The sequence below is a fragment of the Paramisgurnus dabryanus genome, chromosome 21, assembly GCF_030506205.2.
Source record: "Paramisgurnus dabryanus chromosome 21, PD_genome_1.1, whole genome shotgun sequence".
In the NCBI taxonomy this organism is placed as follows: domain Eukaryota; kingdom Metazoa; phylum Chordata; class Actinopteri; order Cypriniformes; family Cobitidae; genus Paramisgurnus; species Paramisgurnus dabryanus.
In genome coordinates this window covers 10,322,917-10,339,384 of record NC_133357.1, presented here as the reverse complement: position 1 = coordinate 10,339,384, position 16,468 = coordinate 10,322,917, and the positions used below count along the sequence as shown (strand labels likewise).

At 37.2% G+C, this 16,468-nt stretch overlaps 1 protein-coding gene across 1 annotated transcript; it reads left to right on the top strand.

Annotated features, from left to right (window-relative positions):
- The first annotated feature begins 1,548 nt into the window (after positions 1-1,548).
- tbx18 (T-box transcription factor 18) lies at positions 1,549-13,332 on the top strand. The gene is made up of 8 exons (XM_065285490.1): positions 1,549-2,021; positions 3,127-3,301; positions 3,787-3,888; positions 4,242-4,413; positions 4,840-5,007; positions 6,327-6,391; positions 7,859-7,953; positions 10,167-13,332. The coding sequence occupies exons 1-8, from the start codon at positions 1,799-1,801 to the stop codon at positions 10,817-10,819; spliced, it is 1,653 nt and encodes a 550-aa protein (XP_065141562.1). The 5' UTR covers positions 1,549-1,798; the 3' UTR covers positions 10,820-13,332.
- Positions 13,333-16,468: the final 3,136 nt, after the last annotated feature.

Sequence of the window (16,468 nt, the reverse complement as noted above, 5' to 3'; positions counted from 1 at the left end):
AATTATTATAATCATGATTAGATTATTTATGCCTATTTACCGCTGTTTTTTAACACAAACATTGTAGTACCAATCTCTGTTCTACCATGTTTAGGCGACCACAAACAGAGGTGATGATTTCCCTCATTTACTTTTTCTAACGCCGTATCTACTGTACAGTTCAACACAATGAAATAGAAACATAGTTGCATCTTATTCGATTTGAAAATCGTCGTACAATAACTCAAATTTGCTGTAGCAGTGACACAGTGTGCCAGTCTGAGCACCACGGCTATTTTTACGTCGCGTTAAACGGCTAAAAAAAAGTGAGGACAGAGCATCGGGATGTTGTGTGAAATTCTTTGGAGTGTGCTGAATTGAAAAAAAAAGTACAACTTTGCATTAAATGTCAATTTCCTTGTCCCATTCAGCATTTTATTTTAGGAATATCTAACATCAAATATTGCTAACATCAAATAGAAAGTTAAAGTAGCCTACAATTGAATCTTTGTATAACTGAATATATATTAAATTTGTATATACTATAATATTTATACTATAAAAAATATAGTATAAAAAATCAAACATTTACCAAGCACCACTATGTTGTAGGCTATTGTACACAAATAGTACTAATAGTCTAAAAATCGGGGGGGAAAAATGCTAAAGTTGCACTAGGAATTTTTTTTTTTTAAATACTACATTTTATTTACTAATATGCCTACTTGGTAAATTATTTTTAAATGATGACTGAATGGAGTTTAGCATGGAATATTAGGCTTGTTCTCTCATTTTGTGTATATATTGTATTTTATTTACTGGTTGACCGACAATTAAAGTCAACCTACGCTGTACATATAGGACTGATCCATGTGTCCTTACATGTGCGTGGAAATAGACACGAATTCTCCAAATGGCAGTGCAATAATTATATTTTATACAAACGGCGGATAGATTAAGGCTCTATATAACACCCACAGCATGCTCTAAAAGTCACATGGGTTTAAATATCAATGCCTGAATTAATGTTAGGATGGAACTTGGGTTTGGTGCCAAATACATTGTTTAAAATTTGCGATAATAATTGCATTATATAACAGCAACAGTATTTCTTTAGGGGATTTATAGTAACAGGAAATTGTGTCTTGTTGTAAAAATCAGTGCTTCTTGGGGACATGTATTGAGAAACTGTATACTACAAGTCTCACATCAGATTTGTTTGACAAGCTTATTACTGGGTTGAATAACTCCAGCCTCGCGCGGATCCAGGCGTAGATTTGGTACTAATTCTACATGATTGGCTCACGAGGGCTAGTGGGGAGGTAATGCGGAAGCATGTTGAGCATGTGCAGCCGCGGTGTGAAAATGATCGCAATGCCGCGAGCATGACTGGAGTTCAGTGAGCTCGAGATTTTTCATTCAGCCAGGGCGCCTTACCACACATGGGCGGAACGCTCTCCACTAGGGGATGAAACCCTGCATGCCTATTGGTCGAAATCGCCTATGATTGGCGTATGGAATCCCCGCCCCTCCCAGTCATGGTTATTGGCACTTTTACGAATCCTTGCCACTGCCTCGGTGTCCGTGCGCGTTGACAGACCGATGAGACTGTTTCAAATAGCCTGTCGCTTAATTTTCAGGGTCTTTGGCCCGGCATGTTTTGTAATGTCACTTGGCCTGTGCTAATTAGCTCCTGAAGCGGACTATACAGACTTAAGGAATGCTAGATTAAGTGCTGTTGCAAATGCACTTCTGGTGAACTTCTCTCTCTCTCACCGCGCCAAACATCTCGGACAATCTGTCTCCTCGGTTTGCAACCATGGCTGAGAAACGACGGTCCCCGTGTACGATGAGCCTCAAGGCGCACGCATTCTCGGTGGAAGCGCTCATTGGCACGGAGAAAAGAAGAAAGTTGGATGAAGACAACGAAAACTGTTTTGAAGAAGAAAACGAGGTGTTGAACCTGACAGAAAGTACGCAAGCCGGGGTTGGGAGAACTTGCTCCAGGAGTTGCGAGATAGATTGCCCAAGCGACGAATCCCGTAAGTACTTTTGTTCCTGTAGCTCATGGTAGAATTTTTGCGCTAGCATCGCAAATGTCATGGGTTCGAGCACGGGATAGCATTCTGATAATGCTTCAATGCCTGGATAAAAGCGTCTGCCTAATGCACAGAGTATAAAAATGTAAAGTTCTTGCGATTCTGACATCTCCAAGCACAAACAATAACGTAATTTAGGCAAACAAACCCATACTGTTTTTGGAATGCTCGAGGTGGGGGAGTAACATTGTCCAATAAGGGAAGTTGGACATGCGTAAAATGGTTATTCATCGTTTCCCTATTTTACTAACCACTGCTGTTTTTAAGCATAATACATTGTAAATACCGAAATAAAATGCACCTCTCAAAGAAAATGTTTTCATGGAAACAAATGCTGTAAAATGTCAATACATTATTCAATAAAATTACCTCGTTATTAAGTAATTTAGTGCTCTGTAAAGCACTGTCAACGACAAAAATGATACAACACAAAATATCACGGTTATGAGTCTCATAAATATGGGCACTAAGCGAGTGACTAATCTATTCTGTGTTTATGAGTTTGGCCACAATCATAAACACTCATATTACATAGCCATTACGAAAGCGTAACTTTAGATGCAAAAAATGTGCATCTGGAATAAAATGTAGCCTACTAAATAAAATAGTCAATTATTTTTTGGTGCTTCTTATAAAGCTTTTCCACTAACCTCCTTGTGTAGCCTACCTATCTTAGATAAACATAAATTTTTTCCACTCGTTTAATACTAACTGGTTTCCAATAGTTCGATAAGCTAAAATCAAGATTCCCAATTAGCGAAAATAAAGCCATCAATCATAACATTCAAAATATTTATTGAAATATGTTTTTAAAGCTATTTATAGAGGCATTCATGTTTCATTTACATTTTAACTGTTATAAACGGCCCAGATAAATAATAAGGCATAGGCCTACTACATTAGTAGTTTTTATACGCAATGTATTTATACTTTAATCGTTATTGCAATGACAATAGTTTGGTCCCCATACTGCTATTTAGTTATATGTTATTGCAGTCATAAGCTTTATATTGTTTTATGTAAGCTAACCGTATGCTGTCCTTCTTAGCGGAGTCTGAAGACGTCTTGCTGGATAGCCCACAACCCGCATCGCAGGACACACAGGTCCAGGGGCAATCAAGCACGAGCTTCGGGGAAGAGATGCGCGTGGACCTGCAGGGCTCAGACTTATGGAAGCGATTCCACGAGATCGGAACAGAAATGATCATCACCAAAGCCGGCAGGTGCATCACAATAACAGACGCTATACAGCATTGAACACATTATTTTGTTAATCATAAGATTTACATTTGGGTGTTTTGCTACTATAAAGTTGACATTAAAAACTATGTTGTGTTGTAAAATAAAATATTTATTTCTAAAACACTGCTTTTCATAGCCGGATTTATTTTTAAAAAAAATAAAAACCTGCGGAAATACAGGCCTTTAGCTCAAACGCCATTTGACGAATTTAAATAGCCTACATTTAAAAACTTAAGTTTGTCCTCCGGTTAAAAGATATTAAATAGAATAACTAAAGTTTTTTTTATTTTGTGATGCAAAGGAATTAAAACAATATCATAGGCATGTCACAACCAAGAAAACAAAATAAATTGGTAATACATATACATAAAAATACATGAAATATGCAAGAAGAAGCTATTTGATTTCGTCTGAATTAAAAATTTGTATTAAGGAAATATTAACATACATTTTTGTTACATTTCAGGCGGATGTTTCCCGCAATGCGGGTCAAGATTACGGGACTAGATCCTCATCAACAGTATTACATCGCTATGGATATTGTTCCCGTTGACAACAAACGGTATAGGTGAGCAATTTATTCTCAGTCAACGTATATTCCCAACAGGGCCTATTGTAAGTATATTATCTTTGCGAACAGATGATCGAAACAGTCTAAATGTGCTCCAAAACGCGAGCATAATAATGAACATTTTGAACTAACCATCTCCACAAATGGCACTTGAAGACTTTGTTGACATGTTCACTTCAGCCTTTTGCGGTGCCCTTTTGGGAGCTTGACCCCGGGAACCTAAAGGTCATGCATGCGACAACTGCACTCAAAACAAATTCATAGCGTGTTGGTTTGTGTCGGACTCCTCTGTGTATCTGCACATTTGTAGAGACGCTGACGCTAAAGTTTATTTTGCGTGCTTTTTAAAGGTACGTCTACCACAGTTCAAAGTGGATGGTTGCGGGAAACGCCGACTCTCCCGTGCCACCGCGCGTCTACATTCATCCTGACTCCCCAGCTTCCGGTGAGACCTGGATGCGCCAGGTTATCAGCTTTGACAAACTCAAACTGACCAATAACGAGCTGGACGACCAAGGCCATGTAAGAAAACGTTTTATTTATAAATTCATAAAAAAATGACTAATCTATTTTTATACATTTGAGAAAGGAAGATCTGTTGCATGCAGACTCCATCAGTTAGTTAGCAGACCATCATACAGTAATTTCCTTCTGTGATACTGAAATAAATTAAATGTTCTAATTAGACATCTCTTTTCATACACACCTGCAAGCCATTGTCACTCGGCGTGCATTTTGTTTTGCTGTATAATTTTAAAGGCCCAAACATGTTGTAATGTTGAGGGTTGTAAACAAACTGAATTGAAAGCATCCCCAGGGCGAGGCAGTTTAAGGGCTGTTTGGCCTTTGAAAATGGAGGCATGTGTGTTTTTATTGAGGTAGAAAACTGCTTTGGTAATTCCTCCGTTTCCCACTCTAAACACGGATGCGCGATATAATGCTTTCCAGATCATTCTGCACTCCATGCACAAGTACCAGCCTCGCGTCCACGTCATCCGTAAGGAGTGCGGTGAAGAACTCTCGCCCGTTAAGGCGGTTCCCACCGGGGATGGTGTCAAATCGTTCTCTTTTCCTGAAACTGTCTTCACGACTGTGACCGCTTACCAAAATCAACAGGTAACTTCCAATGCAGCATATCCCCTCATAAGAGTCCAGTACATGGTTATGGTTTGGTAATTATAATAGCTGCAAGCAAGGGTCAGATTGCCTCAAGAAATTAAATAAAGAAATAATTATAGGTCTTGGTGCCTTTTCACTTTATTGAGTTGTATTATTGTAGCTTGAATTTTTTCTAAACCACAGTGTATCTGCCACAAGAGAAAAAAATATTCATTTGGTTTCGCAAAGCGTGCAGGGCTCCTCTGGTCTTTGATGGGCTTAAGCTAATGTTGGCTGTATAACTGCTCCAGAGAGAATATAAAACAAGTTATTTCAACTAAGTTGGACAATTATTGTGTTATATAACAAGTAATGTGTTGGTACTGTATAACTGAAAAATAAACTTAATGCACTATCAAAGCCATTTGATTTGTTACCGGCTTACAAAATAATTAAATAATTTGATCTGGCCTCAAGTACCATCCTTACTAACTATGAGAAGAAAACCTTACAAGAGACTTTATCTGACATTTGGCCCACAAAAAGTGTATTGGGACATTTTTATGTACAGTATAAGAAACTTCCTGAACTTTAATTTTTAGGTCACACCACGAAGTTTAAATTGTATTATTCTTTTGATTTGATTTAGATGATATATTATTGAAATAATTAAACAAATTGCCCGAGGCAGCTGGGTTTTGAGGGCTCTTGCGCTCATAGATCAAAGCCTATAAGAGAAGGACAGACTATGCAGCACCCCATAAAGAGCAATTTATTTATAAAGAAATGAGTTACATATGTGTTTATTTAGGGATATTTATTGACATTCCTGTGCTTATAGTTCAGAGGCGATGGATGAATTGCAATGGTGGTTTTTATTAGCCTGGAGGGCGTTCTTGCCTAAGGCCTTATTTAAAGTATAACTCTAGGTTTACTTTTATAAAAAGCTGTTGTATAAAAAATTCTGTCCACATTGTTTGATATTATTATGGTCCTTGTGATATGGTAGTGCCAAATACTGATACAGAATACTGAACAGTGACAGATAAGTTTAGGGTAAATTTATGAGTTTTTCCCTCCAAGTTTTTGTTTGCTGATTTATACCAATATATAATCGTCTAATTTTAGAAATTCTGTCATTTATTTTTTCTGGCTTATAAAAACACAACACACATGCTTTCTCTGTCAAACACACACACACAGACGCAAAAGGCTTATAAAATAAACCCACACACATTGCATTGTGGATAGGGGTCACTGCGACAAGGTCAGAGAATTTGGCATGACAGGCTTTGGGTCAGTAAGGAAAATGTGTTTTGTGTATGTGTCTTTTGCAGATAACAAGACTGAAAATTGACAGAAATCCATTTGCAAAAGGCTTCAGAGACTCAGGAAGAAACAGGTAAATACAGTAAATTCATTGTAACGATGAATCAATGTTTACTAGCCTTGCAAATGCATTCAATAAATCTGAATCAATTCTACATTTTATTTTGGTACATAAATTGCACTCAATTACAATTGCTATATTTTCAGATTTTAGATTTTTTTCTGACCATTCAGACCTCAGTGTAAAGTTTTTTTCAGAGCTTTATTACCATATATATTACCATATATTATCAGATAATTGTGAAAGTTGTCTTTTAGCCAAACAGAAAATATCACCAACATTCCAGTGAGGTCCAGACAAAATAAACATAAAATGTGTGCGTTAAAAGCTATTATATAAATACAATAAAAATAATCTCCATCTTCACATAAAACAAGAAAAATAAATGAAGAGGTCAGATGCAAAAGCCGCTAAACGCCACCTCCGTCAAAAATGATATAATAATATTGACTGAACGCTCTCGGCACGTATTATACGTTTATTAAATACTATAAAGTCCAGCCTCAGTCTATTCAGGAATACCGCTTTGTTGGCAGAATCCATTAAAAATCTAATAAAAAAATGCTCATTTACAAGAAAACGCACTTAGAGGGTTTTGCATCTGAGCTCTTCAAATAATAAACGTGCAAACAGGAAATGAAAGCAGTGCCGAAAAAGCTTCGAAAACACAGCGGGGAGGTTTTACCCTGCTCATTATTTTTAAACGAGAGCGATTTTAACACCCCGCTGTATCGCATTAGACCGCATACATCCACGTCTCCGTCACTCTGCAAAGCTCGTAGCACTCAGGCCGAGCCCCACGGCTCGGCGTTACAGGAAAAGTTAAAGCAGTTTGCTAAACAAACTCGGCCACTTGATAGCTCAAGTGGTGTTGCTGATAAAACTGGGACCGAAACAAGTAGAGGCATCTTGTGTGAATTATCGCCTGAGTGGTATTGCAGAGGGGGTTGGGTTTTGGTCCACGCTAACAAGGCGCACCGAGCACCACCATTACTTCCAGAAAAAGCAAGAAAATACCCCCCTCTCATTTCTTTCTCTCTCCTCGTAAAGCTTTAACTGTGGCTTCCTGCACTTTACGTCTGATCCCAGCAATAAAGCTATGTGAAAATAATTATAGCTTTGCCATCACACACACACACACACACACACACACACACACACACACACACACACACACACACACACACACACACACACACTTTATGTTCTTCATTACCTGCTCTACTGCCTCAATATATACTGATAAGGAAAGAGCCTTACGCTAAGATGGCTGCCAGTACTGGACGTGATGTTGCAAAGGTTAGCCAGCTGCAAGGTTTTTTTTTCTGATAACTGAAAGCACTTTCGATTTTACTAGCAGAGTTAGTGAATTGCAACGGCTTTTTTGATCTGTATGTATATTAAGCATGCATGAATAATGTGCATTTAATAGATCGGTCATAAACTATATTGAGCAGAAAGTGTTATGATGTGTTGCAGGATGGGACTAGAGGCTCTGGTTGAGTCATACGCATTTTGGAGGCCCTCGCTGAGGACTCTGACATTTGAGGACATTCCTGGAATCACCAAACAAGGTACCGTGTGTTTGTTTTCCCAGTCTTTATGCGTTTGGTTTTGTTTGTTTATAGGTTAATATATGCACAATATGCTTGAAGTCAACCTCACAACGCCCATGCAATGTCATTCACAACATTTTACTTCCCCGATCAGGATATTCAATGAGAAAAACGAAGGCTAGTACTTGATTTTATCAGTTGTGAATGACTGGATCGCTGAAATGGATGTTGCATAACAGAAAAGAACCAGTTGATTGGGGAGAAGGGGTGAAAAGGGCCCTAAAGGGGATTAGGGCTTGGTGACATCAGTCGAAAAGGAAAATCGTTTTAGAGATGCAGCAAATATTTTTTTATGAACAAGTTTTTAAAGTAGATGAACAATGTAAACAAGAACATTAAAAAGAATACAAAATACATTTTGATTCCAAATTAACTTTACACTGTGAGCATTTTAGGTTTTTATGTTAGTACTATAATTTGTTCACTGCAAAAAATGACTTTCTTACTTAGTATTTTTGTCTTGTTTTCAGTAGAAATATCTAAAAATTCTTAAATTAAAATCCTTTTTCTTGATGAACAAAATGACCTGAGAAAATAAGTCTAGTTTTTAGACAAAAACTATATAAATTAAGTGAATTTGTGCTTAAAACACGAAAAAATATCTGCCAATGGGAGGAGAAAAAAAATCTTAAAATAAGATTTTTTTTTCTTAAACACTTAATTCAAGCTAAATTGTCTCACCCCATTGGCAGATATTTTAGCTTGTTTTAAGCACAAATTCACAAATTCAATAGACTTATTTTCTCAGGTCATTTTGTTCATCGAGAAAACGTATATTTATTTAAGAATTTTTAGATATTTTTACTGAAAACAATACAAAAATACTAAGTTGGAAAGTAATTTTTTGCAGTGTTAGATTAGGATGACCATACGTATATGTGCCATTCTTCCCGGACGCGTCCTGGCCAGGATTTCGGGTGCGTCTTCCGGAAGTCGTATTTGTCGACCCCATACGTCATAAATATTTTTATTATCATTACAGAAAAGCAACCGTTACATTTTAAGGTAAGAATGAAACTATGATCAGGGGCGTCATGCACCAATTTTTTTTAAGGGGGCACAGTGTGCACAGCTTACAGAAATGTGTGCATACCTATTTTTTTTACGGTCTATGGTGCATACACGGACAGCAAACGAAATATTATAGAGCTTTCAGTCTTTTCCATGGCTTTATTTTGAGCCTTCCTGCCTTCATGACAAAAACCTCCAAAATAAAAGTGTTGACTAACTTTCATATCAAATACTATTCAATCGGAATAATGACACATTGGCATCATATTTACATCTGGAACGGCATGTTTTGTTTATTTACGTTTTGTTTAATGACTTGCTTAATTGTGTCTATGCAGTTGTTGTATAAAAATGCATTATCCTATAAAATTAATGTAATTTTAAATCCATAAAGTTTATAAACAATGAAAATTACATAAGCTATAGCCACGTGATTGAGTTTAATGTTCAATAATGATTCAAAAAATGTTTAGATAAAAATTATATTAGAGGAACGGATATTTGCATTCAACTTTACCTCATATGTGAACGTGTGATTCCGCGTCCCCGTGAACTCTGGCGAACTTTGGCGTTGTACCAAGATGAATCTAGAAATCTCTACTAATATTACGTTGAGACGGTCACATTTTAAACCATACATTTTCTACACAGAGGAGGTTAAATGCACATTACCGTACTGGGGTTTGGAAACGTTTTAATTCCTCAGATAGCAAAATGCAGCAGCAACAGTAAAGAGCTCGTGAGCGCGCTCAGACGTTGATGACGTCAGCGACTGCGCTGAATGCAGCCTGCCGCCAGAAGTAATGTAACACGATCAACACTATCAAAACGGCGAAAATCTCTGAAAAGTGACAAGGATGCAGCGAAGAATTAAGAATATTGTGCATATTAAACAGATTAAAAGACAAACAACAGATTAATGGACGCTTCTTTGATTTTGAAGCTCAAAAAACCAAGGGGGCAACTGCCCCCTCAGTTTGAATGGGCATGACGCCTCTGACTATGATTGTATGTCTTATGTTTTAACTGAATGGCGTATGCGGTCAACAAATACGACTTCCGGAAGACGCCCCAAAATCCTGGCCAGGGAAGAATGGCACGTATGGTCCCCCTAGTTAAGTGATTAAATTTGTATTGACATTGTGTAAAACTGTTTGCAGGTGCAGCTGGTGTGGTCGGGTCCTCAGCGCACACACATCTGCTGTCCTCCTCCTCATGCTCTTCCCCTACATTCCACCTTGGTTCCGGGGCTGGGCCGGTGTGCGATTACTCCGCCTGCAGTCGAACAAGCCACCCACTTCATCGCTACGCCACGCCTCTTTCCGCAGAAACCTACAGTCGATTGGCTAATCCTGCAGCAGACGCGTTTTCCTCTACAAGAAGCTCCGCTTATGTGAGCGGTCCTGAAAGCGAGGCTTTCTCGTGCACGCAATCCGGCCTGCCGATCCAGATCCACAGCATGCCGAGCACAACCTCCCAGCTGCAGTACCTAATGCCCAGCCATACTCATAATGCGTTTTCCACCAATCAGAGCACACAAGGATCTTATAATGGGTTCCGCCTGCACAGTCCATATGGTCTCTATGGTTACAACTTCTCCACTTCTCCCCGATTGGCCACCAGCCCCGAAAAGGCAGCCGCCACACAAAGTTCATTCCTCGGCTCCTCCCCAAGCGGGACATTGACGGACAGGCAAGTTTTATCCACGGTGGATGGTCTGCACATGCTCAGTAGTAGCCAACAGAACCTTTTTGACTCACGGACTTTGGGGTTGACAAGCTCCGCCTCCCAGGTAACAGCGCACATGGCTTGAACTGTGACCCCTTGCTAACGGACTCTTTATAGGCAATTGGACAAGACTCTGCTGAGAGTGTTTTTTTGAGTTTGTTAAGTAGTTAATATCATAATTTATAATCTGTTGGACACTCATCACCCTCGCACAAGGATATCACAAAGAAAAAAAAACAGAATGCCACCAAGGGCAAAACTGATGTATTGTGTAAAGATCACATTATGTATGCCAAAGATCACATTGAGGATGTTTTAAATAGTCATTATGATGAACTCTGTACGGAAAAGACCATTAATGGACATCAGGGTAAGGAAGTGCCAGAAGATTTATGTAATAATCCAGAAAATGCTTTACACACCCACACTTACACACAAGCACACATGGTTTGAAGGCACAAACAGAACAACAGCCATAAGATCTCATCATAGTTCAATGAGACCCCTGTACTAAACTGCTAGACAATCAAGTATAGTTTTGCACTTAAACAAGTGCCAGGAAAATATTTAAAAGAGAAACAGGAAATGATGTCACAAAGGGAAAAACAGGTTTAAAATCAATTGATACATGTTACAGAGTACTGTAAGTGATTTTAACTCCAGAGCTTTGCCAGCTGACACTCAGCTATACTGCAATGTTTGACAGACATTTTACTTTTTGAGGTTTTGACCTCAAATACATCCAACCAGCATCTACAGCTGTTAATGTGGTTTAATCTGAAACTGGATTAGGGTAGCAATAAGGAAATGTGGGCTAGTGTTTACAAATTCTCTCCAAGTTGAAGGGCTTTTGCTGGATCAGCGCTCATGTCTGGTGTCTTGGAACGGACGGGGTGGGAGGAATCTGATCCAAGATGATAATTTTCACACTTTATAAATACAACCATTTAAATTCTTCGAAAGGATTATACATGCTACATGCTGATTTCAGCTCAGCTACACAATCACTTTTGTAGGTTTTCTTGCAGACACGTTAGATGTCGCTATGCTTGTATTTCTTCTCGAATATGGAGAGTATGAATATTATTGATACTGTGTAAAGATTTCACTTGCACTTGCGAATTTAAATACTTGCTTTTAATCGATGGGCTGTTCGGACACTTTCTCCGTTTGAGTCTTGTTGGCGTGAAGATTCGAAAGACATTCGAGCCAAATAAAATATATCCACATGGTAAAGGATAACGGAGGAGTTTGTGTGTTTATGCATGTGTGTTTTTCAGCATCACAAGGTTGAATGGGTTCTCTAGGGGTCAGGCAAAGGTTTTGAATGCCTAACAAATGAAAAATAGCACCGGGGGCTCCACGAGAGGTGCACACGCGCCAGCAAAACACATTCATGCACATTAATTTATTTTACAGTAAGACAATATAGATGTGCTTTTGACAGCCTTGCAGTTTAAACATAGAAATTAATTATATAAAAAGAAATCTTCAAAAGCTAAAAGTAAAAACGCATTCGTCCTCTAGGGATCAAACATGTCAGCAACATTTTGCTGTTTATGTGAAAACCATAAACAAGTGTGAAATTACACCGATCGTCTTCATGCACTTGTTATAAGGTTAGGTTTCAGTATGTGCGCGCGTGTGTTTATCTTCAGTTTTACAAAGAGTTGAAATTTTTAACTAATATTTACAACTATTGGGGAAATTTGAAAAACAAGCAGTTTATTTTGCTTACTATTAAATTGTTTAAAAATACTGAAAAAATTATTTTTACAAACAGTCTAGTTTAAATGCTAGTGTTGCTATTGATAGGATTAGGTCATGGACTGGTTTAACCCACAGCGTGCATTTTGCACTGTGGTTAGTCTTCATAACCAATAAAACACCTGTCATGGACTAAAGGTGACAGACACACAACATATGCACAGAGAGAGAGAAGGTTGTTGTCAAGTACTTTTTATTTTAGAACAGAGGAATGATAGGCTTGCTCAATCGGACTAACAGGTGACAGCCCCCCCCCCAAATCTTACACACATACACCTCACATTACTGGTTTATTATCAGTGGACATTCAAATTCAAGCCCAGCTGCAGAGAGCATTGAATGTATACTGTGTGTATACTGTATGCATGTACTGTATAAATGCCTACATACAGTATGTGTGTGTTTTACCTAGGCTACATATTTTTTCAACTGTCCTGTAAAACTGTCAACCTTAATACCAGTTAATGAGAAATGTTGTAAATTAATTACAGTAGCTTATTTATTTTTGTCTGTGATGATTTTCATTTCCAGTCATAAAGTGTAATATAGCTCGGCTACGGATGAAATTTCGATTTACTGGCTGATATATCCCGTGTCCGTTTTGCCGGGGAACTCTTCGTGTCGACATGTTGGCATAAGGGATCGTGTTTCGGGTGCACTACTGTCTCTACACACAGCTGTTTTTTCACTCGTAAATTTATTCTTTCTGTTTTACTCACATAGACTTTTACTGTACCTGCCTTTGTAGTTGTGCTATGATCACCTGGTAGAGCAAGGCACTTGTAATATTGATATGATATGCTTTTGAAGTAACTAAATGTTTTGAACAGATGTACAAATGTATAAAGAAACTTCCAAAGTGTCATTACGTCAGCGCTTGAGTCACTAAACCCTCAAAAAATGGTTATATATAGAACATTATGTCTGACAGTTCACGCAAATCATGCATAATTCATTCACTTTTTACAGGTCCTAATGCGTCCATTATGGTTTTGGGAAGAAAGCAAGTCTTATTTCCATCTTAGCAACTCAGGCCACATCACATAACTATATACCGCTACATATATTCTTCCAAGTGTCTCGAACATTACATAATCCAACATGGTCTGACATTTGACTTCAATGCCCACTAATAGTCATAGTCCACTTTCATGAGGAACCTCATGTTTTGCATTACATATGACTAATATAAACTCCGAACAGTAGATGTTGTTTTAGAAATCCATGTTTTATTTCTGGCTCTGCGTTGTGGGTAAAAATTTAAAACATATATTCTAAAATAGCAGTCCATATTTTAGCCCAGAAAAGAACTTAAAGTTACAAACGTAAGTTGAGTTTGATTTATTCTTGTTTGTTATTATTTCACAATATCATACCTTAATTTTTTTAAAGGGGACATATTATGAGATTTTATATAAAGTGCTATAAATGGGTCCCCAGTCCTTGTATCAAGCTAGAAAAGATCAACCCAGTAACTTAGTTTAGGTAAACCATTCTCTGCAAACGTGAAAAAATAGGTCATTGACATTAGGCTCCCCTTGTGATGTCAGAAGGGGATAATACCACCCATAATCTGCACTATCCAACCACAGCACTGCCATTTAGTGCAGAGATCAGCTCATTTGCATGTAAAAGGACACACCCAAAAACAGCTAATTTTTGCTCACACACCTAAAAGTGGCAATTTTAACATGTTATAATAAATTATCTATATGATATTTTGAGCTAAAACTTCACATATGTACTCTGAGGACACCAAATATTTATTTGACATCTTAAAAAGTCTTGAGAAATGTCCCCTTCAAGAGTTTATGAAACATTGAGCATTTCGCCAACTCAGGGGAGTTTTTCATAAGCAGGCACCATGCAAATGTGCAAGCAGAAACACATGTTTGTCTATTGTCTATATTTTGACCCATTCAACATATTTAAGTAATTATATGTTTATATTTTATTAGTTACTTTACATTAACTGTTTACATTTATTCATTTAACAGATAATTTTATCCAAAGCCACTTTACCAAATAAGAGAACATTAACAAAGAAGCCAGCAATAAGAGTATATCTTGTATCACATTGAAGGGTCTTATTTCACAATAACTACTAGCTGCCTGTACAATATCTCAGTTATTTCACACATACTTATCTCATAAGTAAGGTAAGGAACATTAAATATTGTTTTGAAATATTTTATTAGCAAATTTTTAATGAATGCAGACCTTCCGCGAGGAAAACCTGTTTACGTTTGGTTTAATGATAAGACGTTAAAGGCGGGGTGCATGATTTTTGAAAAACACTTTGAAAAAGGGAGTTGGGTCGACTACCAAAACACACTTGTAGCCAATCAGCAGTAAGGGGCGTGTCTACTAACCCACATCATTGCCTGGGTTGTGTGTGTGTGGGGCAGGTCTATCAAAAGAAGGTCCAGATTCTATTGGGGTAGGGGTGTGTTTGTTTAGGCGATTTCAAATGTCAACATTGGCTTTCAGAGATCATTCACCCCACCTTTAAAATTTGGTTTGATCTTGTGTAATATATATGTATAGAGTTTGGTTCCAAAACGCAATAAATCCATTTTGACAGATTTCGGTAAAAACATGTTTTCTATACCAAGAAAGTGACAAGATGAAAACCACTATTTTCTGTTACAAACTTTCACGTAGCATCTTTAGGTTATAAAAACATATTTTTTCCACAAAATGCAATAAATCCATGAGTTTTTTCCCCCAAAATTCTATAAATCTATTCAATCAATGTATAAATGTGCATTAATTTTTGCCAGGATATATTCATTTAGTTGAACACTGATTAAAAAATAAACAATAATGGCATTAACCAAAACACTTACTTTGTCATATTAAGAACACTTTCATTGCTGCACGGTTATACTTGACGTCGTCGCTTAACATTTTTCACAGCGATCAGCTGTGATTCTCGTTGACTTTGAGTAAAATTATGGAAGATCCCCTGGGGTCAAAATGTTAGCATGAGAGAATCTTGATGCTGTTGGGAGAACAAGGGATCGTCTCTTGAGTGCCTCTCGCGTAAATTATTAGATGTTGATGGCTTACGTTTCTTCCCTGTCACAAAAAACACCACAGGTTTATCAATGCTATTAAAGTATTATTTTGTTTTTGTTTGTTTGTTGATCACGAAGTACAAAGAAGATGAGGAAAACCAAGACTCTGTACTCAACGCGTCGCCATTGTTTGTTTACATTGCGTGGAATGGTACACTGTAATTTGTGGAGCGGATTTATTGCATTCTGTAGAAAAGGAGGAGTGCCGTTTATTGCTTTATGGGAAATAAGGGAGAAAAGATGACAGAATAACACGGCGGATATTGGATTTTGCGTAAAATTAAGAATTTACTTTTAAATACTGACCTGATATAATACTGATTTTGGCCGTAACTATTTTTTTTTCAAAAATGGTGTTTATTGCGTTTTGGAATCAAACTCTTCATATATATATATATATATATATATATATATATATATATATATATATATATATATATATATATATATATATATATATATATATATATATATATAAAAATAATGTCATACATGTTATTTGTATTGAATTTTGTGTAATATTAACAAAATGATTTGTGGCATCCGGGTTACCGTGTGTTGTTATTTTTGTGCGGTTGTTATCTGGCAATAATAAACCTGCAAATGCTACTGGCCAATCAGAATCAAGCATTCCAAGGAGCTGTGTAATAATTCTCATTAACAGTGCATCCAACAGTACTTCTTCAATCTTAGCATTGTGTATATTTAAATGAAGCCTTATTTATGAATACATAAATTACTAACTGATTACAGATTAATCATGTTTTTAAGATGTCAAATAAAACTTTGGTGTCCACAGAGTACGTATGTGAAGTTCTAGCTCAAAATATCATATTATAGATAATTTATTATAGCATTTTAAAATTGCCACTTTGTAATTGTGAGCA

Coding starts and splice junctions, on each gene's coding strand:
- tbx18 (XM_065285490.1), top strand. CDS start 1,799: ATGGCTGAGAAACGACGGTCCCCGTGTACGATGAGCCTCAAGGCGCAC. Junction 2,022..3,126: donor TTGCCCAAGCGACGAATCCC/GTAAGTACTTTT, acceptor TGTCCTTCTTAG/CGGAGTCTGAAGACGTCTTG. Junction 4,414..4,839: donor AGCTGGACGACCAAGGCCAT/GTAAGAAAACGT, acceptor AATGCTTTCCAG/ATCATTCTGCACTCCATGCA.